The following is a 22,392-nucleotide window of genomic DNA, read 5'->3' on the forward strand; positions in this document are numbered from 1 at the left end:
GGGCCAACGCTAGTAAAAGAGCTGGAAGAAGATAGTGGAGAAGCCCGGCAGAAGAACCGAAGAGTGGGAGAAGAGGCCAGAAAGCACGAAGAAGTTGAGCTCCTCCGCTAGCAAAAGAGCAGAAGATAGTGGAGGAGCCCGGTGAGAAGACCCCGGAGCTGCCTAATAAACTACTTTAAAAACCTGTGTTGTGTTTTTTATTTACACGTTTTTCCCCCAGGTGAATGGGTAGGGGTACGATGTACCCCATACTCATTCACATAGGGTGGGGGGCCGGGATCTGGGGCCCTTTATTAAAGGGGGCTCCCGGATTCAGATAAGCCCCCACCCACAGACCCTGACAACCAATGGCCAGGGTTGTCAGGAAGAGGCCCTTGTCCTCATCAACACAGGGCGCCCCCTTCCCCAAAGCATCCACCCCCCCATGTTGAGGGCACGCAGCCTGGTACGGCTCAGGAGGGGGGACACTATCTTGTCCCCACCCCCTTTCCTGACCGGCTGGGCTGCGTGCTCGGATAAGGGTCTGCTATGGACTTTGGGGGGACCCCCACACTGTTATTTCGCTGTAGGGGTTCCCCTTAAAATCCATACCAGGCGACAGGGCTACCAAGGTGTCAATCTCGCCGATGGAGGTGGCGACATTGACTTCCTTCGCTAGTCCCATCGTACCTGAAGTCACGTTCAAAATGACTTTACTCCGTGTGTGGGCAAGTCCATTCATTTGGAAAGTCCGGTCGACTAGCACACAAACGAGCAGATTGTCCGCTGGAGAGCCAAGTCCGGTGGAATATTTTGAGTCAAGTCTTCTTTCAAAGTCCGCCGGACTTTTGGGAAGACAAAATTCTGCCGGAGCCCACACGTGGTCGAATTGTCCGGCGGACCAGAATCCGCCAGATAGTCCGATCATGTGTACATGTCAGGGCTGGCTTAGCCCTTCCTCCTCTGGGCTGGCCGCTCAGCTGTCGGCTAATTGCCAGCTCTCTTCTCTTTCCACAGTTACCAGCTGTTCCCGATGATGCTCGTCTGACCTGCCTATTTAGAGCCTTCCAGCTCACTCTTTCCTTTGCCTTCGCGTTGGTCACATCACTAGGAACCATCTCCTGCTGTTTGTTTCAAGACTGGCTTGCTGACATCCCTCCTGGCTTCTATCCTGCTTGCAGTTACTCTCCTGGGATCCCTGACGTCTGGACTGGCTGATTACCCGATCTGGTTTATGAACTTTGTACTGGCTGACTACCCGATCTGGCTACTGGACTCTGGCTATGCTTGACTATGCTTTTTCTATTTATTTCTATTCTTTTTATTTTTTATTAATAAACAAGTGTGATTTGATTGTACTTCTGTCCCTGTCTGTTTCATAGTTCCTGTCAGTACGCGAAGGCCATGAATTCAGAAGGTACAATCAATCCACTTGTTGGTAATATTTTTTCCAGATTGGATGAGCAAGATCACCGCATGGATCAGTTTGCCTTGGCGTTACAAACGCTCCTGAATTGCACGGCTCACCTGGAATCCCCTACGTTGGCTGCTCTGGTACAACCTGAGTCACAGGCCGTCCCTGCTGCTGTGCCAGTCTCTGTGCAGGCACCCGCCTCGAGTATTACCTAGATAAGAGGTATGTCTGGTTCTGCTCTGCTTCCCCAGCGATTTGGGGGTGATCCAGTTCAATTCAGAGGGTTTCTCAATCAGGTTGAGATATACTTCGAAAATGCTGCCCCAGGCGTTTCCCACGGACAGAAGCAAAATAGGTTTTGTGATATCTTTGCTTTCTGAGAGAGCCTTGGCTTGGGCTAACTCTCTATGGGAGACGCAAAAATCTGTTGTCTTGAGTTACCCTCAGTTTGTGGCCTCCTTTAAAAGCGTTTTTTGACGTTCCGGCACACAAACAGAGTACGAGAACTGTTGCCGACTACGCCATTGAATTTCATACTCTGGCAGCAAAGGTTGCTTGGAACAATGAGGCCCTCGTGGCTGCTTTTTCTCATGGTCTCTCGGATTCCATAAAGGATGAGATAGCAGCCCAAGATATACCCACTGAGTTGGAGAGCTTGATCTCGTTTGCCATCCTCATTGACTCCAGACTCAGAGAAAGACTTTCCCTTAAGGAGCGCTTGCTGAAGTGTATGTTTGCCTCCGAGCTTTGTAGTCCCACCCATGCCTCTCTCACCTCCCATGCCTCCTGGTACCGAGTTGGTCAGTGAAGATGAACCCATGCACCTGGGCTTCACGTGTCTCTCTACGGATGAGAGAGCCTTTAGGAGGAGGGAGAGATTGTGCCTTTATTGTGGCAAGGCAGGTCACTTTTTGAAGTCTTGTCCTACCAATCCAGGGAACGCCCAAACCTTGAGGTCCTGTCATGGACAGACCTTAGGTGGCGTTGTTTCGTCCCCAGTTATCCAGAAGGATAAGCCCCTGGTTTTGGTCACCCTTTCTTGGGCTGAGTCATCCATCGAGATACAGTCGCTAATCGACTCTGGGGCTGCAGGCCTGTTCATTGATGCTGCATTTGTTACGCAGCACTCGATTCCACTGCAGCTGCGTGACACTCCACTTGCCATTGAGGCTCTTGATTGGAGACCTTTACAGCCTGCCCATGTGACTCATGAGACGGTTCCGTTGTCCATGGCCGTAGGGGCTCTTCACCATGAGATAATCCAATTCTAAGTTATTTCCTCACCCAGATTTCCGCTGGTTATTGTTTATCCTTGGTTACAGAGGCACAACCCCTCTTTTGATTGGTTCCGTGCTGAGGTTCTCTCCTGGTCCCCATAATGCAGTGAGACATGCTTCCTGAAGGTATCCAAGGTCCTGTGCACCGCTTCACTTCCCTCCCTGCCGGAGGAGTACCGTGATTTTGGCGATGTCTTTGATAAAGGTCAAGCCGGTAGTTTGCCTCCACACCGGTCTTATGATTACGCAATTGACCTTCAACCTGATGCCATACCTCCTCGTGGCCGGGTTTACCCTTGTCGGTCTTGGGGGATAAGGCCATGGAGGAGTATGTTGCTGACGCACTTTCTCAAGGTTTCATCTGCAAGTCCTCGTCTCCTGCTGGTGCTGGTTTCTTCTTTGTGAAAAAGAAGAGCGGTGAACTGAGACCTTGTATAGATTATAGGGGTCTCAATCATGTCACGATTAAGAATGCCTACCCGATTCCATTGATTACATAAATATTTGACCGCCTCAAGGGAGCAACGGTTTTCACAAAGCTTGACCTGAGAGGGGTATACAATCTTGTGCGCATTAAGGAGGGCGACGAGTGGAAAACTGCGTTTAATACCAGAACAGGCCATTATGAATACCCGGTAATGCCTTTTGGCCTTTGTAATGCCTCGGCAGTTTTCCAGGAATGTATTAACGATGTCCTCCGAGATTTGTTGCAAATGTGTGTGGTGGTTTATCTCAATGATATCCTCATATTTTCCAAGTCTCTAGAGAGCCACTACAGAGATGTCTGTCATGTTCTTCAGAAACTAAGGGAGAACAATCTCTAATGTAAACTGGAGAAGTGCGAGTTCCATCGTGAACAGGTTATATTCCTGGGCTATGTCATTTCCACTGCTGGTTTTTCGATGGACCCAGAGAAACTGTCAGCAGTCCTACAGTGGCCTCGACCCGTGGGTTTAAGTCCTCTGCAGTGTTTCCTGGGCTTTGCCAACTACTATCGTAAGTTTATTCGTAACTTCTCGTCTCTGGTCAAGCCTCTGACTGATATGACTAGAAAGGACGGTAACCCACAGAGTTGGTCTCCGGAGTACATTAAGGCCTTTGAGACACTCAAGGCTGCCTTTATTTCTGCTCCTGTGTTGGCACATCCTGATCCTACGTTGCCTTTTATCCTAGAAGTTGATGCTTCTGAGACTGGAGTTGGCGCCCTTCTGTCTCAACGTCCTAACTCTGAGAGCGCTATGCATCCGTGTGGTTACTTTTCCAAGAAATTGTCACCTGCTGAATGCAATTATGAGTATTGGTGACAGAGAGCTGTTGGCGATCATTTTAGCCCTGAAAGAATAGAGACATCTCCTTGAAGGTACCACTGTGCCCGTTCTTATTCTTACTGACCATAAGAATCTTACATTCTTGTCTGAGGCTAAGCGACTCTCTCCCAGAAGAGCACGATGGGCTCTTTTCTTGTCGAGCTTTAATTACATTGTCTCATTCTTACTAAGAATGTAAGGGCTGATGCCTTGTCACGACAATTTTTGACCACTTCCAAGTCGGAGTCGGTTCTGGTTCCTATGATTCCTCCCGATCGTATCTTGGCTACGGTTCGCACCAGTCTTACTTCTCCTTTGGGTGACAAAATTCTTGCTGCTCAGGTCCATGCTCCTCCTGATAAACCTTGTGACCGCTGCTTCGTCCCAGAGACTCTCCGTACTGCAGTGCTCGAGACTTACCATTCTCCCAAGGCAGCTGGCCATCCTGGGAAGAATCAACTCATTTGGGCCATCTCCCAACAATTCTGGTGGCGTAGTCTATGGGCTGATGTTACTGCCTTCGTAGCTGCCTGTCCCGTGTGTGCTCAGAGTAAGACTCCATGACACCTTCCAGTGGGCCTCCTACAACCCATACCCAATGGAGAGAGGCCCTGGACTCACCTGTCTATGGATTTCATTGTGGAATTGCCCAACTCCCAAGGCAACACTGTTATCCTTATGGTGGTTGACTGGTTCTCAAAGATGTGGCATTGTATTTCACTTAAGAAGTTGCCCACCTCTAAGGAACTGGCTTCCATTTTTGCTTGGGAGATCTTTCGCTTACATGGGCTACCCAAGGTGATTGTCTCGGATAGGGGTAGTCAGTTTGTCTCCCAGTTATGGCGAGCCTTTAGTGCACAGTTGGGAATCCAGCTTGCATTCTCTTCTGCGTATCACCCGCAGTCTAATGGGGTCGCAGAATGAGACAATCAGTCCTTGGAGCAATTCCTACGTTGCTATATTTCTGACCATCATAACAACTGGTCTGACCTATTACCTTGGGCAGAGTTTGCTCACAACAGTGCCTTGAATTCTGCCTCCTGATTGTCTCCATTTATGGCAAATTATGGTTTCCCATGTTGCCTGACTCGTTTGTTCCGCAGTGTATTCCTGCGTTAGAGGAGCATCTCCGTGGTCTTCGTTCCACTTGGGTACAAGTCCAGGAGGCTTTGCATCATGCTAATGATAGGTACAGACTCCATGCTGACCGCAGACGCCTGACTGCACTTTCCTACCAGGTTGGGGACAGGGTCTGGCTTTCATCTCGCAACCTCCGACTTCGTGTTCCCTCAGTGAATTTGCACCTCGGTTTATTGGGCCTTTCCGTATCCTTCGCAGGATTAACCCAGTAGCTTACGCGTTGGACCTTCCTCCTAGTATGCACATCTCAAATGCGTTTCATGTCTCCTTATTGAAACCGTTGGTCTGTAACTGATTTACCACCTCGGTGCCATGTCCTCACCTTATTCAGGTTGAGAACCATGAGGAGTATGAGGTACAATCCATTGTTGACTCCCGTAGGTTCCGTGGGCGCATACAGTACCTGGTGCATTGGAAGGGGTACAGTCCGGAGGAACGCTCCTGGGTTTCATCCTCTGACGTACATGCCCCTGTCCTCCTCCGCGAGTTCCATAGACGGTTTCCCCTCAAGCCCGGTGGCCCTCCAAGGGAGAGGAGTCATTGGGGGGGGGTACTGTCAGGGCTGGCTTAGCCCTTCCTCCTCTGGGCTGGCCACTCAGCTGTCGGCTAATTACCAGCTCTCTTCTCTTTCCACAGTTACCAGCTGTTCCCGATGATGCTTGTCTGACCTGCCTATTTATAGCCTTCCAGCTCACTCTTTCCTTTACCTTCGCGTTGGTCACATCACTAGGAACCATCTCCTGCTGTTTGTTTCAAGACTGGCTTGCTGACATCCCTCCTGGCTTCTATCCTGCTTGCAGTTGCTCTCCTTGGATCCCTGACGTCTGGACTGGCTGATTATCCGATCTGGTTTATGAACTTTGGACTGGTTACTGGACTCTGGCTATGCTTGACTACGCTTTTTTCTATTTACCTTTTTATTTTTATTAATAAACAAGTGTGATTTGATTGTACTTCTGTCTCTGTCTGTTTCATGGTTCCTGTCAGTACGCAGCATTACACTTTTAAAGGCCCTAGAGCACCAGAACAATGGAAATGCCCAAAAAATTACCTTTTACATTTTGTAAAGTAAACACCCCAATGTATATACTGTGAGGCATAATGAGTCTTTTGAACATGTCATTTTTTTCCACATGTTTTTGTAAAATGTGGGAAAAAAATGGAAATGCTTTTTTTTTTATACAATTTGTCCATTTATAAGATATTTCTAACACATAGCATGTACGTAGCAAAAATGACACCCCAAAACATATGCTACTACTCCTCCTGAGTGTGGCGATACCACATGTGTGAGACTTTTACACAGCCTTGCCACATACAGAGGCCCAACGTGCAGGGAGCGTGTTCTATGGACATACATTTCAAATCTAATTTGACTACCTATTACACTTTTGTGAGGCACTGATGGGCACTGTAGTGGCACTGATAGGCACTGTAGTCACATGGATGTGGCACAGATGAGCACTGATGAGGAATGGATGTGGCACGGATGACCACTGATGTGGCATGGATGTGGCACAGATGACCACTGATGTGGCATGGATGTGGCACAGATGAGCGCTGATGTGGCATGGATGTGGCACAGATGATCACTGATGTGGCACGGATGAGCACTGATGTGACATTGATGTGGAAGGATGTGGCACGGATGATCACTGATGTGGCATGGATGTGGCACGGATTAGCACTGATGTGGCATGGATGTGGCACGGATGAGCACTGATGTCGCTTGGGTGATCACTGATGTGGCATGGATGTGGCATGGATGAGCACTGATGTGGCATGGATGAGCACTGATGTGGCACGGATGATCACTGATGTGGCATGGATGTGGCACTGATGAGCACTGATGTGGCATGGATGATCACTGATGTGGCATGGATGTGGCACAGATGAGCGCTGATGTGGCATTGATGTGGCACAGATGATCACTGATGTGGCACGGATGAGCACTGATGTGACATCGATGTTGAACAGATGATAACTGATGTGGCACAGATGATCACTGATGTGGCACGGATGATCACTGATGTGGCATGGATGTGGCACGGATGAGCACTGATGTGGCATGGATGTGCAAGGATGAGCACTGATGTGGCACAGATGATCACGGATGTGGCACGGATGAACACTGATGTGAGATTAATGTGGAACAGATGATAACTGATGTGGCACAGATGATCACTGATGACTTGTCAGCAATCAAAATGTGTCTCACTAGCTGATAATGGGGAATGGAAAATAGTGATTTTTTTTCATTGTGCTTTTCCCTGTGGCAGGTTTTGGAACAATAATGAGCCAAATAACTTTGAAAATAAGGAAGACTGTGCTGAAGTCTCCATTGCTGAAAAATGGAATGATTCTCCGTGTGATAAAACCCAATATGCTATCTGTGAGAAGAGGCTGATATGAGACCGGCTTCACGCAAACACGAAGAATTACAACCCAACTCAAGAGATTTTTTTTTCGCTTTTAACAGAGTCGGGAACTCTAAGATCCTCTGCCGGATCTTTCTGTGTTCCTTTTGCTAACAATTCTAATCTGTAACTGTTCTGTCCGATTTTCTCAACAGGTAAAAGGTTCTAAGTCTTCCTCATTGTATGCATAGCTTAACTCCTTCAAGCCTGCCATCTGTATGTAGGCAGGTGGTGAAACAGTTAAATAATCTTGTCAAAAGTATAGTGTAAGCGCTCCACTTATATATATATATATTCCTTATGGTGATACAAAATAATGAGTGCTCATGTGTATCAAAATATGTAAAAATACCCCAAAGAAAGGGGGATGGTGCTGCGTGGCAACAAAACTTAGAAGTATATATAAAAAGTGACTTTCGAATATATATGTAAACAAAAAATGAAAAAAATTATATGGTGACTGTGTGAATATTTATCCCAGTGGTGAAACAACCGGTAACTACAGATAGATAATCACAGTGATAAAAGTCCATATATAAATATATAGTCCAAATGAACGTGCAAGATGTCAATCCGGATGTGTTATGATGGCAACCAGAATTCTGTGATGTTGTGACCAAGGAAGATAATATTTCACCCTGTGACGATCCCACCACCTTATAGGGCACGAGCTTACCAGATCTATATGACCCTAGTAGACGTACGCCTCAGGGGTCAATCAAAGCTTGTGATCCCAGCCAACATGGTCTTAAGAATTGGACGTATCAATCATGGCATTTACGATCCCAACAAACGACTAGATGTAGTCACTATTCTTCATGTACAAATCCGACAACAACTCAGGCATGGAAGATGAAGAAACAAGGCCAACATGGCATAATAACGTTTTTTTTAAAAACTCTTTAATAAAAAAAAAATTTTGCTAAAACTCACATTTCCAAGATGGATAATAAAGCATGTCAGAGAGAAAAGGTGGCAGTAGCGAAGTCCTCCCGACGCGTTTCGACCCACCGGTCATCATCTGGGGTGGGCTCCCGCTACTGCCATACTGCCTTGTATAGGTACTCACACCATAAAATGAAGTCATTCCCCCATATGTCGCAATTATGCCCACTTCCGGTGTATCCAAGATGGCGGACAGGCGTGCGTTCCACGCCTCGGTTATTATGCATTCCACCTATATGTCCAATCTGTTTAGAACTAAAATTGGAAGTGGAAAGCCCCACTTCCGGTGCGGATGAAAATGGTGGCCTGGCGTGCGTTCCACGCCTCGGCCTGGCGTGCGTTCCACGTCTCACATTACATGCGTTCCACCCATTCACATCAGTGTATGAAGAAAAAAGGAAAAACCACTTCATACACTGCGGTATTGAATAACCAGCAAAGGGGGGACCAATCCTCTGAATAAATTTTTTTTTTAAAGCCATTCTGATGGACGTGGAGGGATGTCTGAAACCCTTTCTCCAATTTTAAACCGGAACCGGAAGTGCGCATTGGCGAACACCGGAACCGGAAGTGAGTGAACATCACCTCCGGTGCGGAGAGGGAATGAAAACGAGGCCTGAGTCCCGAGAAAAAATTTATTTCCTCTCTGATACTCCTAAAAAGGTGGCATAATGACACCTAGTGGCCATTAATAAAATGAAACTTGATAATGCAAAACAAACACATAGACTATATCTCATTGTACATAATATACCATACAATAGTGATTATGTGATCTAAATGACTGTTTTACCATAAGACATAAAGATAAAAAGATATGTGTAAATAAAATTAATCTGATCATTAAAAATAGATGAATCAAATAAAATAAAATAAAATGAAATAAAATAAAAAATGAATGAAAAATACCTAATAAAATACCTGTAAATATACCCACAGATTTACATATGTGATGCCGGATAGCAAATTACCAATAGTGCTAAAAGATCCTATGAATCGTCTATGAAAGCGTTAATGTCCCACTCCACATTCATACCGAATGGGGAGTGGGACTGAAGCTCATAGATCCAGAAAGTCTCGAGCCTGGAAACCCCACGAGTGAGAGGCCCCCCTCTCCAGGGTGGGGTATATCTATCTATCGCGATAAAATGTGTGCCACGTAAATCATTATTATGGCACTCCCTGTAGTGTTTCGGCACCGTGTGCTTGGACAATTTACTTCTGATCAAGGAGATATGTTCGCCGACCCTTGTGGAAAAAGTTCTGGTGGTACGACCGACATATTGCTTCCCACAAGGGCAGGTTATTAAATAAACCACATATTTAGTTTTACAGGTGCAGAAACATTTAATTGCATATCTTCTCCCAGTTACTGTAGATGTGAATTCTGAGATTTTGCGTTGTGTCAATGCATTATGTTGACACACGCTGCATTTTCTGCACGGGAAATAGCCTGTCAAATTGTGGAAAAAAGTAGGCTGGATTGGAGGATTAATGATGTTAGGGGCAATTTTGCCTTGCAGAGTTGGAGCCCCTCTAAATAAAACATTTGCTCTTTCAGGAAGATTGGGACCAAGCACAGGATCCTTTCTCAAAACCTCCCAATGTTTGCTAAAGATCTTTTTTACTTGCCTATATTGCATGTTAAAAGTGGTTATAAAAGACCACTTAAATTTATCATTGTCGTTACGAGGGATTTTAACCTGTAAAAGAGTGTCCCTATTTATATGCGTGACCTCCTGTAGTTGTTTTTCCAGAGTAGGTGCATAGTACCCCTTATCCAAGAACTGTTGTTTTAAGCAATTTGCCTGATCTAGGAAGGTAAAATCATCAGTATCAATGTGATATCATATATGAAAAAGAACAGGCAAATCTAGTGCTCTCCGTTGATGTAAATTTATTAAACAAGTAAATAAAAGACAAATACCACTCACATTTAGAAGCACTGATCTCCAGATCTCCAGATCTCCAGAGAGCACTAGATTTGCCTGTTCTTTTTCATATATGATATCACATTGATCTGATGATACGGAGGAGAACCTTACCTGGAAATGCTTCCGCTTGGTCTGCTGTAACCTTATGATCTACCCTTGATGGGAACATGCGTTTTTGACCTATCTGATTTATCAGAGGTCCACTTGTTGAGGTGAGAGTTCAACTTGCTCAATGGTGAAGGGATCACATCGTCACTTGATATATTGATTGAAGATACATTACACACAGTGGACTCTTTCTGAATTTCTCTCTCACTATATGGACTTTTTATTTATTTATTTTTTCTCACTTTATGATATTTACTATATTATTTTGTATTTGCGCTGTACTGATATATTTTTTGAATAATAGATATGTGAATGCCTGAGACTGGGGCTTTTTGGGGGCCCCCCTTAGCCCCCATCCTGACGCCAATACATGGGGGGTGGGTGCTTTGGGGCAGGAGGGGCTCTGCCCCAAACCACCTTGTCCCCATGTTGATGGGGACAAGGGCCTTTTCCCGACAACTGTGGGCTGTGGTTGTCGGGGTCTGTGGGTGGGGGGCTTATCGCAAACTGGAAGCCCCCTTTAACAAGGGGGGGCCCCAGATCCCACCTCCCCCATTTGAATGGGTATCCGGTACATCATACCCGTATCCATAAACCAAAAAAAGTGTAAAAAGTAAGAAACACAGGTTTTGACCAGTCCTTTATTAACCACTTAAGGACCAGGCCTATTTTTTTACACTTGGTGTTTACATATTAAAATAATTTTGTTTTGCTAGAAAATTACTTAGAATCCCCCAAACATTATATATTCTTTTTCAGACACCTTAGAGAATAAAATGGATGTCATTGCAATATTTTGTCACACTGTATTTCGCAGCGGTCTTAGAGGTTACCAGTTTAGAGATACAGAGAAGGTCTTTTGGTAGAATTATTGCTCTCACTCTAACGATCACGCTGATACCTCACATGTGTGGTTTAAACACTGTCTACATATGCGGGCGCGACTTACGTATGCGTTCACTTCTGCGTGTGAGCACAGAGAGATGGGGTACCTTAAAAAAAAAAAATTTGTATTATTTATTTTACTTTATACACTGTCCCTTAAAAAAAGATTTTTGGATCACTTTTATTCCTATTACAAGGAATGTAAACATCCCTAATAGAAGAAAACATGACAGGACCTTCTAAAAGTGAGATCTGGGGTCAAAAATACCTCAAATCTCACATTTACACTTACATGCAATAAAAAAAAATTTTTTTTTTATTTCAATAAAAACAAAGACCATAAACACAAATTTACAAAAAATAAAATAAAAACAAAGACCATCTTTCCCCCACTTGACTCCCTGGTTCTCAGGGGACAGCCTCGGATCATCTCCGCCACTACCGACGGCTCTGGTAATCGGCAGTGATGACGCATCCCACCACTGATAAAAGTGATTTTGTGCCGAATCCACCATGGAGACCACGATAATCCTAAAGCAGACCACCTGCAGTTGAAGAAAATACTGGGGTTATGGCATCTGCTGCCATAACAATGGTATTTAACGGCAAAGGACTGACATTTATATATATATATATATATATATATATATATATATATATATATATATATATATATACCTCCATTGCCCATCATGATGGCCGCTGACCTTAAAAATCGAAATATGGCAAAAAACGCTTCCCTCTCTTTGGCTTTGACAGTTCTTATATAGGCAAGGTGTGGGGCCACCCAGTAGTTACGTCACATGGTTCTGACGTGTTGAGGGCATGTGGCCTGGTTTGGGGGGTGCTCGCTCATCCCCCTCCCTTTCCTGACCTGCCAGGCTTCATGCTCGGATAAGGGTCTGATGTGGATTCTGGGGGGGCCCTCACGCTTTAAAAAAAAAAATTGGCATAGGTTAACCCTTAAAAACAAGAATGGCCTGGTATGGACTGGGGTGGGGGACACCATACACCATTTTTTTAAACATTTTTCTATTGGACGCAGTCGGCTGGCTTTCTGGTCCGCTGCTTAACAACCAGCTAGTACTTCTCACACACAAAATTTGAATCGGGCGATTGTTCTTCGACCAATCCAAATTCTAATTCTTCTGAAAAGTTGGAATTCGTTAGAAAATTAATAAACAAAACTAATTTTAACGGATTTCAACAAAATTCTTACTATTCATTACTGTTTCATTCAGAGAAACATCCGAATCGCCGAATAACCAAAAATTTGTCTGAATTTGTATTCGGACCAAAACAAAATTGCACATGTCTACCCCTGAGTGGGACCCTTCAAAAGGGTCAACCCATTTACAATGGCCCTGCTGTACAATAATATTGTCCCAGGATGCTTAGTGATAACCATTGTACTAGAAAATTCCTAATTGTTAGAAGTCTAAAATGTATGTAGTATTTTATTGACCCTTACTCTGCTGTCATATGTGGGACCATGTACTCAGGATAAATAGGAGAAAATACTGTAAATTTGTTAAAATATTTTATAAAAATTTATAATAATATTAATGATACACAATTCTTAATAATTTAATCAAATGCATTAATCAAACTCCTAAAATATAAATCTGAGCACAAGTTTTGTGTCAAATAAAAGCATGATATGCCAATAAAATGTGTAAAAAAAAATGTGGTATGTAAAATAGTTATTGCTAATTGAAATCACTAAATGTGACCTGGGCAGTGGGCAGGTTTAAATGATACCTAGACATTGAAAGGGTTCAAACAAGTTTTGTTTACATTGTACTGTGTATCTAAAGTCCAAACATTTTTATAATTTTGTAATAGGGTAGAGAAGGGTTAGCAACCCATTACGTTTTATTGTTAAAATAATATGTTGCGCTAATTAATGCAAAATCAAATTCATAAAAAAGCCCATAAATAATAAATGCTGAAAGATGGAAATCCCTGCACCAACTTCAGTGTACACACGGCCCACAGTAATTAGGCAGATCTCCTTACCAGAATAAATGGACCCTCAAATTATAGAGTGGCCAATCACACATTATTGTTAAGAAACACCTGTCCAAGAAGCTGTGCCTCACATCAAGTGGATGATTCTCAATAAGCCCTTAAAAAGCAAGGTGCTTAATGGACAACCATAAACAGCCATAGACATCTCCAATGACCAGCATTTTATAAGATATCGTCATCCATTGTAGGCAAGATTTACCCCCTTCGAACTGAGCTCCCGCACAAAAAAGGTTTTGTGGCTGTCTATTTTTGTTCTGGTGACCATTACAACTGAACTGAAAAGTTTGTCACCACAACGGGAATAGAAAAATAGGAACACATTGTTCCAGTGATGACTGTCTAAGAGGGTATTTCACTCACTTTGAAAAGATTTCCTTCTCAATTCCTTGTGTCTTCAGGACCTGAAATGGGGGCACATCTCCCTAATAGAACACAGATGGGCAAAAATAAGCCAATAGGTGTTTTAACTAGGGATGGCCGAACGGTTCGCCCGGCGGTCGGTTCGCTGCGAATTTGGGCTGTTCGCGATCCGCCCGATCGGCGGACTATTGCCGCTGTTCGCCCAGCGGACTTACGTGTTTACTGTGTAAAAGAACTTTGACCTATGATGACACATCCATCATGGGGTACAGGACAGCCAATTGAGACATTACAGCACATGGACACTTGGACATTCCCCCTAACTTATAAATAGACCCAATCCGGCGGCCATTTTACATTATTTCTACTGTCACTATAGGGAGAGGTTGCTGTGTGGAGCAGGGAGAGACTGCAGTGACCCAAATCGCTAGCTATTAGGTGTAGATGTAGTTCAGGATATAGGTTTGAGGCACTGCTATTCAAGTCATTGTTGCAGCAGATTGTCTTTTGTCAGTGCTGAGAGAGGGACAGACGGGATGCTGTGTGTTGCAGAGAGGGACAGTCAGTTTAATCATTAGCTGTTACTATTAGGTCCACAAAAGTCCTTTTCAGGACTGGTATGGTGTAGTAGTACAGGATATAGTTTTGAGTGCTGTGCTATTCAAGTTATTGTTGCAGCAGCCTATGTTTTGTCAGTTTAAATAGGGACAGACAGGAAGCTGTGTGTAGCAGTGAGGGACAGTCAGTTTAATCATTAGCTGTTACTATTAGGTCCACAAAGGTACTTTTCAGGACTGGTATGGTAATAGGGTTGTGCACATATAATATTCTTTCTTCCAAATATAGAAAGAATATTATACTTGACTGCTGCCCTTCTGCTGCAGTAGTCCTTTATGAGTATAGGGACTGAGGTACAGTCTGCTAATCACAACCTACTAGTTCCACAAAGGTCCTTCTAAGGACTGGTAAGGTATAGCGTACTACAGTATATAGGGTTGAGTGAGGTACAGTCTGCTAATCACAACCTACAAGTTCCACAAAGGTCCTTCTAAGGACTGGTAAGGTATAGCGTTAGCGTACTACAGTATATAGGGTTAAGTGAGGTACAGTCTGCTAATCCTTAAGGACTGGTATAGGTCCACAATACATAGGGTTGAGGTGCACTACTGCTGACTGCTGCCCTATTCTGCAGTAGTCCTTTATCAGTATAGGGACTGAGGTACAGTCTGCTAATCACAACCTACTAGTTCCACAAAGGTCCTTATAAGTACTGGTAAGGTATAGTGTACTACAGTATCTAGGGTTGAGTGAGGTACAGTCTGCTAATCACAACCTAGTAGTTCCACAAAGGTCCTTAAGGACTGGTATAGGTGTACTATTTGGTGTGCAGTATATAGTTGTGTAATACACGTATAAAATACTTGCATATAGAAAGCATAGTATAGTGCGTTTCCATTGTGCAGCATTGTGACTGCTGTGCGGTTCTGCAGCGATACTACAAAGAGTGACAAACGCAATCCAAAAAAAAAGTATTGTAACTGGTGTGATAGACCAGTGGCCCCAAAAAACAACAGATTGAAGCGGGGTGTTATATACCCTCTTCCACATCCATACTGCACTTCTCTAGAGAGTTTTGTCACAGGGTCATTTAAAAAATGACAGGCAGAGGAAGAGGCAGGCCCTTCCGCAGGGGTGGTAGGGGTAGGGCAGGAGCAACAGGCTTGAGCCAAAGTGGGAAATTGCAGAAGGTACGTGCGATTACGTCAAAAGAAGCACCAGAATTGGTTGAGTGGCTCACTCAGCCTTACTCTTCTGCACCCTCCTCATCCTCTCGATCTGCACCCTCTTCCTCACTCTCTGCTATGTGCACCCTCAAAGACACTACCACCAACAACACCACCACCACCACATACCTTCCGCTTGAGTCACAAGAATTATTTTCCGATCCATATCAAGACATTTCTGATGCGCAGCCACTCTTGGCATTGGATCAGGAGAAGAGTAGCAACAACCGCCACTCAGCAGTCTGACGACAGTACCCAGATCAGCACAAGGAGGAGGTTGGTCCCCGGTGTTGCTGCCTACTCTGAGATCTCTATTTATAGCGGTGGGGAAGGTGACGTCGATGATGTGATGTCACGTGGTCTAGTGATGTCACGTGGGTGCCCACAAGAGAGGAAGAGGAGGGGAGTTCAGAGGGAGATATGGACCATCAGATAGGGAGGAGAAGCAGGAATAACTTACATTGAACAGGAGGGACAAAGCAGACTGCTAATGTATCAGGAGCGAGTCATCGACCATGTACGGTCACATCTGGTGCTCCCAGGACGCTGGCACATGGCTCCGCAGTGTGGGCTTTTTTTAACGTGTCCGCTGCTGACAATAGTGTTGCCATCTGCAATCTTTGCAGTCAACGCATTAGTCGCGGTAAGCCCAACACTCACCTAGGGATGACCGCCTTAAGAAGGCACATGAGCTGCCATCACTGAGCCCAGTGGGAGCAACGGAACACACAAAGCCACACTCTAGACTCTCACCGTCCAGCCTCGTCTTCTACTTCTCATTCTCCTCTCTCCTCATAATTGTCCTCCACTCCACCTTCCATCACGCCAAGCTCACGTTTTTCTGCAAAAAGGCAGGCTTCCGTGGGCCTAACGTTCGAGCGTAAAAAAATGATGACGCCGGATAACCCTCTTGCCCAACAGTTGACGGCTGGCTTGTCAGAACTGATAGCCCGCCAACTACTGCCATATAAACTGGTGGATTTGGAGGCCTTTCGAAAGTTTGTGGCCATTGGAACACCACAATGAAAGGTCCCAGGAAGGAAGTATTTCTCACAGAAGGGCATCCCAAAACTATATGGCCATGTTCAGCGGCAAGTGAATGTATTTCTGGCACACAGTGTCGGTGCCAAGATACCTCTAACCACAGACACATGGTCTAGCAAACACGGGCAGGGAAGGTATATCACTTTTACTGCCCACTGGGTGAACCTTCTGATGGCTGTCAAGCATGTAACCCGTGGCACCCGTGTAGATTTGGTTTTACCGCCACGGATTGCATGCAGGCCTGGCTCTTCTTCTCCTCCTCCTCCTACTCCATCCTCCTCCCACTCCTCCTCGGCTGACTCCTCCTTTTCCGCTGCTAGCGTCTCTTCCGCTGCGCCGCCCCAAGCTCCCCAGAACCTATTCGACATGCCAGGTGAGACGTTGCCATGCCGTACTGCGTCTGTTGTGCCTGGAAGCCAAGAGCCGCACTGGCCCGGCACTCCTTTCAGCTTTGCGTTCACAGGCAGATCAGTGGCTAACACCGCTCAATTTGACAGTTGGTAAAGTGGTGTGTGACAACGGTGTCAATCTGCTTAGCACATTGAAACAGGGCAAAATGACACACGTGCCATGCATGGCACACGTCTTAAACTTGGTCGTGCAGCGATTCCTTGTCAAATACCCTGGGGTCCAGGACATCTTGCGGCAGGCAAGGAATATCTCGGCCCATTTTAAGAAGATTTTACACCGCCATGGCTCGCCTTGCTGACATTCAGCGGCGACACAATCTGCCGGTCAGACGTCTTATTTGCGATTGCCCGACGCGATGGAACTCAACCTTCTATATGCTTGATAGGCTGCTCCAGCAGAAACGTGCAGTTAACGTCTACCTGTATGAACTCTGCGGCAGAACAGGTTCTGGGGAGCTGTTTTTTTTTTCACCGCTCCAGTGGCTGCTCATGCGCGACGCATGCAGACTTCTGCGGCCATTTGAGGAGATCACCAAACTTGTCAGTCGCAGCCATGGCGCCATCAGTGACATGGTACCTTATGCCTTCTTTATGGAGCGTGCATTGCGTCGTGTCATTGATCAAGCTGTGGAGGAGCAGGAGCGGGAAGATGAGGAAGTCTCAATGCTGGATGAATTCCCAGGGGGGGCTACTCTATCTGAGACAAGTGAACAACAGGAGTCTGAAGAGGAGTCAGAGGAGGATGGTGCCGGGGCAGATGAGGAGGAGCAAGAAGAGCATGCTTAAACCTTTCTGGGATCCCTGTTGTTGTGCGTGGATGGGGAGAGGAGAATGAAGAGGACGACATTATCCTGGATGCTGAGCAGGAGCCAGGCCACCACACCGCTTCCAGTTTAGTGCAAATGGGGGCCTTCATGCTCCAGTGTTTTAATAGGGACCCCCGTATAAAAAGCATAAGGGCCAAGGACCAGTACTGGGTGGCAACGTACTTAGACCCCCGGTACAAACACAAAATGGCGGAAATGTTACTGCCATCACAGAGGGCTGGAAGAATGGAGCACTTCCAGGCCTTGCTTCGAGAAATGCTGCATTCTGCTTTTGCGTGCGCTGGCAGAGGAGCAATTCCCACTCCCAGAGAAGGAGTTGTGGGTACCAATCCAACAGCGCCTGCAAGAAGAGGTCGGTTTGAAGATGTGTTGGTGACTTTGGATATGAGGTCATTCTTTCAGCCGACCCATCGACAGGTGTCATCCGGATCCAGCATCAGGGAACGCCTAGACTGTCAGGTGTCCGACTACATCGGGTTAACGGCCGATGTGGATGCTCTGAGGAGTGATGAACCCCTGGACTACTGGGTGGGCAGGCTTGACCTCTTTGCAATCGAACTGTTGGCTTGCCCCTCGTCCAGTATCCTGTCAGAAAGGACGTTCAGCGCAGCAGGGGGGATCGTGACCGATAAGCGTACTCGCCTAGCTCACGACAGTGTTAACTACCTCACATTTCTAAAAATGAATGAGGCATGGATCTCGGAGGAATTCAACACATGTGACCAGAAGACCATGTATATGTCTATAAACGATTTTTTTAATCGAGCACACAGACCTTCTTTCTTCATTTGGCTCACTTCCTTGTCCACAAAAAGCACACCGTACTATATGCCCGTACCCTCCTTTTTGAAGAGGTTGATCAGTGTCATATTTCTCCTGGGGCTGCTTATTATGAGGGGCTCCCACCATCCCTGTGCTGTGCTGACTTCCTCCTGGGGCTGTACCTCTGCTGTGCATATTATGAGGGGCTCCCACCATCCCTGTGCTATGCTCATTATTAGGGGCTCCCACCATCCCTGTGTTATGCTCATTATGAGGGGCTCCCACCATCCCTGTGCTGTGCTGACTTCCTCCTGGGGCTGTACCTCTGCTGTGTATATTATGAGGGGCTCCCACCATCCCTGTGCTATGCTCATTATGAGGGGCTCCCACCATCCCTGTGCTATGCTGACTTCCTCCTGGGGCTTCTTATTATGAGGGGCTCCCACCATCCCTGTGCTGTGCTGACTTCCTCCTGGGGCTGTAACTCTGCTGTGCATATTATGAGGGGCTCCCACCATCCCTGTGCTATGCTCATTATGAGGGGCTCCCACCTTCCCTGTGCTATGCTGACTTTCTCCTGGGGCTGCTTACGGTGCAGGTGTCAGTGCTGTATAGCACGGTGCTGGTGTCAGTGCTTTATGTCACGCTGCTGATGTCAGTGCTCTCTATCACGGTGCTGGTGTCAGATCACTCTATCACGGTGCAGGTGTCAGTGCTGTATATCACGGTGCTGGTGTCAGTGCTTTATGTCACACTGCTGATGTCAGTGCTCTCTATCACGGTGCTGGTGTCAGATCACTCTATCACGGTGCAGGTGTCAGTGCTGTATATCACGGTGCTGATGTCAGTGTTTTATGTCACGGTGCTGATGTCAGTGCTCTCTATCACGGTGCTGGTGTCAGATCACTCTATCACGTGCAGGTGTCAGTGCTCTATATCACGGTGCTGGTGATCATCTCCTGCACCCTTTTCTTAGCCTACCCTGACCTTCCCTCTCCTCCATTGCCTTCTTGCGCTCCTGAGTCCTGAATTGTCAGAATTTCACATATAAAAAAAGAATGCTTGTAGTTGTCGATCCTAGATTCACCTCATACATGTGTTATGTCATTGGCCATGTGGTGGGACTATGTGTGCACAGCTAGTAATTATTTTGTGGCTGCAAATATGACCTGTAGGTTTGTAAAGTTCGCCTCCCATTGAAGTCAATGGGGCCCCCCGCGAACGTTACGGTTCGCGAACTATCGGCCGCGTTCGCGGTTCGTGTTCGCGAAACGTCCCGTCGGAAATTCGTCCATCACTAGTTTTAACCATTTCTCTCATCATCCAACGCACATTTTAGGCTTTAGGAATGCTTTAACGTGGTGGAATACTTACATCTTTCTCCGGCCGGACTTTTCCAAACAACTCCATATGTTGGTACTCGCCAATGTGGCCTGAATCAGGAAGGCTAACCGCTTTGTCATAACCTTTCTGTTTGTGCAGCACTGAAAATGAGTATCAGTATTAAAAGTGACTGTAAAGAAATACAAATCCTTTGGCAGGTAGCATAGTAAACATGACTATGTACTGTTTACAAAAAGTTTTGTTTTGATCATGTACTTTCATGGTTTGCATAGATATTAAAAAGGTTTAGTGCACTCTAGAAGTCTTTATACTGGGAAGTGATTTATAGATTGTGTGATAATCTTACTTTTTGCTATCAGTATCCTCTAAGCCAGTGGTCATCAACCCTATCCTCAGGGCCCACTAACAGGCCAGGTTTGCAAGATAACTGAAATACATCACAGGTGATATAATTTGCTGCTCAGTGATTGCAGTATTCTAGTCTGCATCTCCCCAAGGTAATGCATAAAACCTGGCCTGTTAGTGGGCCCTGAGGGCAGGGTTGAAGACCACTGCTCTAAGCTATTTTTGAAGGCCACTGCATACTATAGAATGGTCAGGCATATAATTATACTGGGTAATGTGAACAGGGGTGTCTATACCCCCATTTATGGGAATTCAAATGCATATTAAATCCTAGAGCCTTTTCCTCCCTATGCCTCCCTTGATTATTTTTTATCTCTTTTCAGAGCTTTGGTCTGAGGTTCTGTACTTTATTACATCATTTATTTCCCCACCAAGACAAAATATAAATTTAGTTTGTTAGCAGATTTGGCACATTTGAATTCTGCCATGAGCAGTGAGATTGGTATTAATTGTTTCCTTGCAGGGAATAGGGTGGACTTTGGACGCAGAGCATTACATCTGGAGCCCACCCAGGTGTGTTGCAACCGCGAATAAAAAAATTGGCTGTTGCAACAATGATCCTCCACACAGCCAATCAGTCAGCAGGTATGAAACCTGTTTCCTGATTGGCCAAAATGTCTGGTGATCCTATTGGATGCCTAGCGCCAGGAGGAGGGGAGAGAGAGAGAGGAGACAATGAAAAAGCTGCCCCGGGAGAGGACACCAGAGCAGCTTTCCCCGAGCCCACCACTCTCTCACTGCCCGCAAGTAAGGACAGCAGGTGGGGGTGAAGGAGTGTGTTAGTGCAGCGGGGGGGGGGGGTGCCACTCCTCTTTGTGGCCCGGGGGGAGGGCTGTTTGTAGCCCCCCCTAAAAAAAAAACACCAGCCGCCACTGAATTTATTGCAGTTGCACTGTAGTCAGCCTGAGCTCTGATTCCAGGAAGTGTCCCTGGAAGGTAGAGCAAAATAATAAAATTTTTTTGAGTTAATACTTAGGCCCCTTTCACACTGGGGGCGGTTTTCAGGCGCTACAGCGCTAAGAATAGCGCATGTGTAGCACCTGAAAAAAACAGCCCCTTTCACTCCAGTGTGAAAGCCGGAGCGCTAGCAGGATGGTGAAAAAAGTCCTGCTAGCCGCATCTCTGGAGCGGTGAAAGGAGCGGTGAAAGGAGCATTGAAATCAATTGGACAGCGTGGCTATATCGCTGGCAAAGCGCCGCTGCAGCCGGCGGTTTTAACCCTTTTTTGGCCACTAGCGGGGGATTAAAACGATGTTAAAGCGCCGCTAAACATTGCGGTGCTTTACCGCTGATGCCCGCACCGTTCCAGTGTGAAAGGGGCCAAATCACTAGAAGTGGTATTGCTAGTGAAAAAGAATTTTTGCATCCTGGATTGGAGAGGAGGTTGTCCTGTAGGATATTTGCCTTCCAAGCCTGCTACCTATGGAGGGTCTTTGCTGAAAGATTTTTCCTAAACCTGGGCCTAGGGCATTTATTCTGCTTTGCTGGAGAGTACATTCAAAAAGACTAGAGCAGGAATACAATTGCCTGTTTTGATCATATTGGGAAGAGGCTACTGTGCAGAATAATGCCATTAGGAGTAATGGACATTGCAGGAAAGTTTGGCTACTCATCATGAGAACCACGAACTGAAAACTCTATTTGATTTATTTTTTTTTCATTTAAAGCAAACCGACCCATCCATTCATCCCTGTCTTTATGCTTTATGTTGTTGAGAAATCACCTTTGTGGAGAAAAATACCTTTCTAGCATTTCTAGCTGTGGCCATCTTGTATAAGGACAGATGATTCATGTAGAAATTACGTTATGGAATCCACTAGCCCTTAGCTGAGGCATGCAGGCAACTGCGGGTGCTTAGCTGAGAAAGACCCTCCTCCCCTCCTCCGTATGAAAGAAAAAAATGCTCATGAAGATTCCTGAGATGTATGACATAATTTTGCCCTAGGCCAGAAACCAGGAAGCAACTGAAGAAATGTAAAACAAAAAAGTTAAAACAATTAAATATAATATACCTTCCTT

At 45.7% G+C, this 22,392-nt stretch overlaps 1 protein-coding gene across 3 annotated transcripts in view; it reads left to right on the forward strand.

Annotated features, from left to right (window-relative positions):
• Positions 1–7,708, forward strand: part of LOC143960969 (CD209 antigen-like protein C) — a 158,707-nt gene extending 150,999 nt beyond the window's left edge. For all 3 annotated transcript variants that reach the window (XM_077470036.1, XM_077470035.1, XM_077470038.1), the window contains one exon: positions 7,397–7,708. In XM_077470036.1, the coding sequence (XP_077326162.1) occupies positions 7,397–7,529 (133 nt within the window). In that variant the 3' untranslated portion in view covers positions 7,530–7,708. The remainder of the gene's footprint in view (positions 1–7,396) is intronic.
• Positions 7,709–22,392: the final 14,684 nt, after the last annotated feature.

This window comes from Lithobates pipiens, unplaced genomic scaffold (genome assembly GCF_037356315.1).
Source record: "Lithobates pipiens isolate NorthernLeopardFrog02 unplaced genomic scaffold, aLitPip1_a1.2 Scaffold_8, whole genome shotgun sequence".
Classification (NCBI taxonomy): Eukaryota; Metazoa; Chordata; class Amphibia; order Anura; family Ranidae; genus Lithobates; species Lithobates pipiens.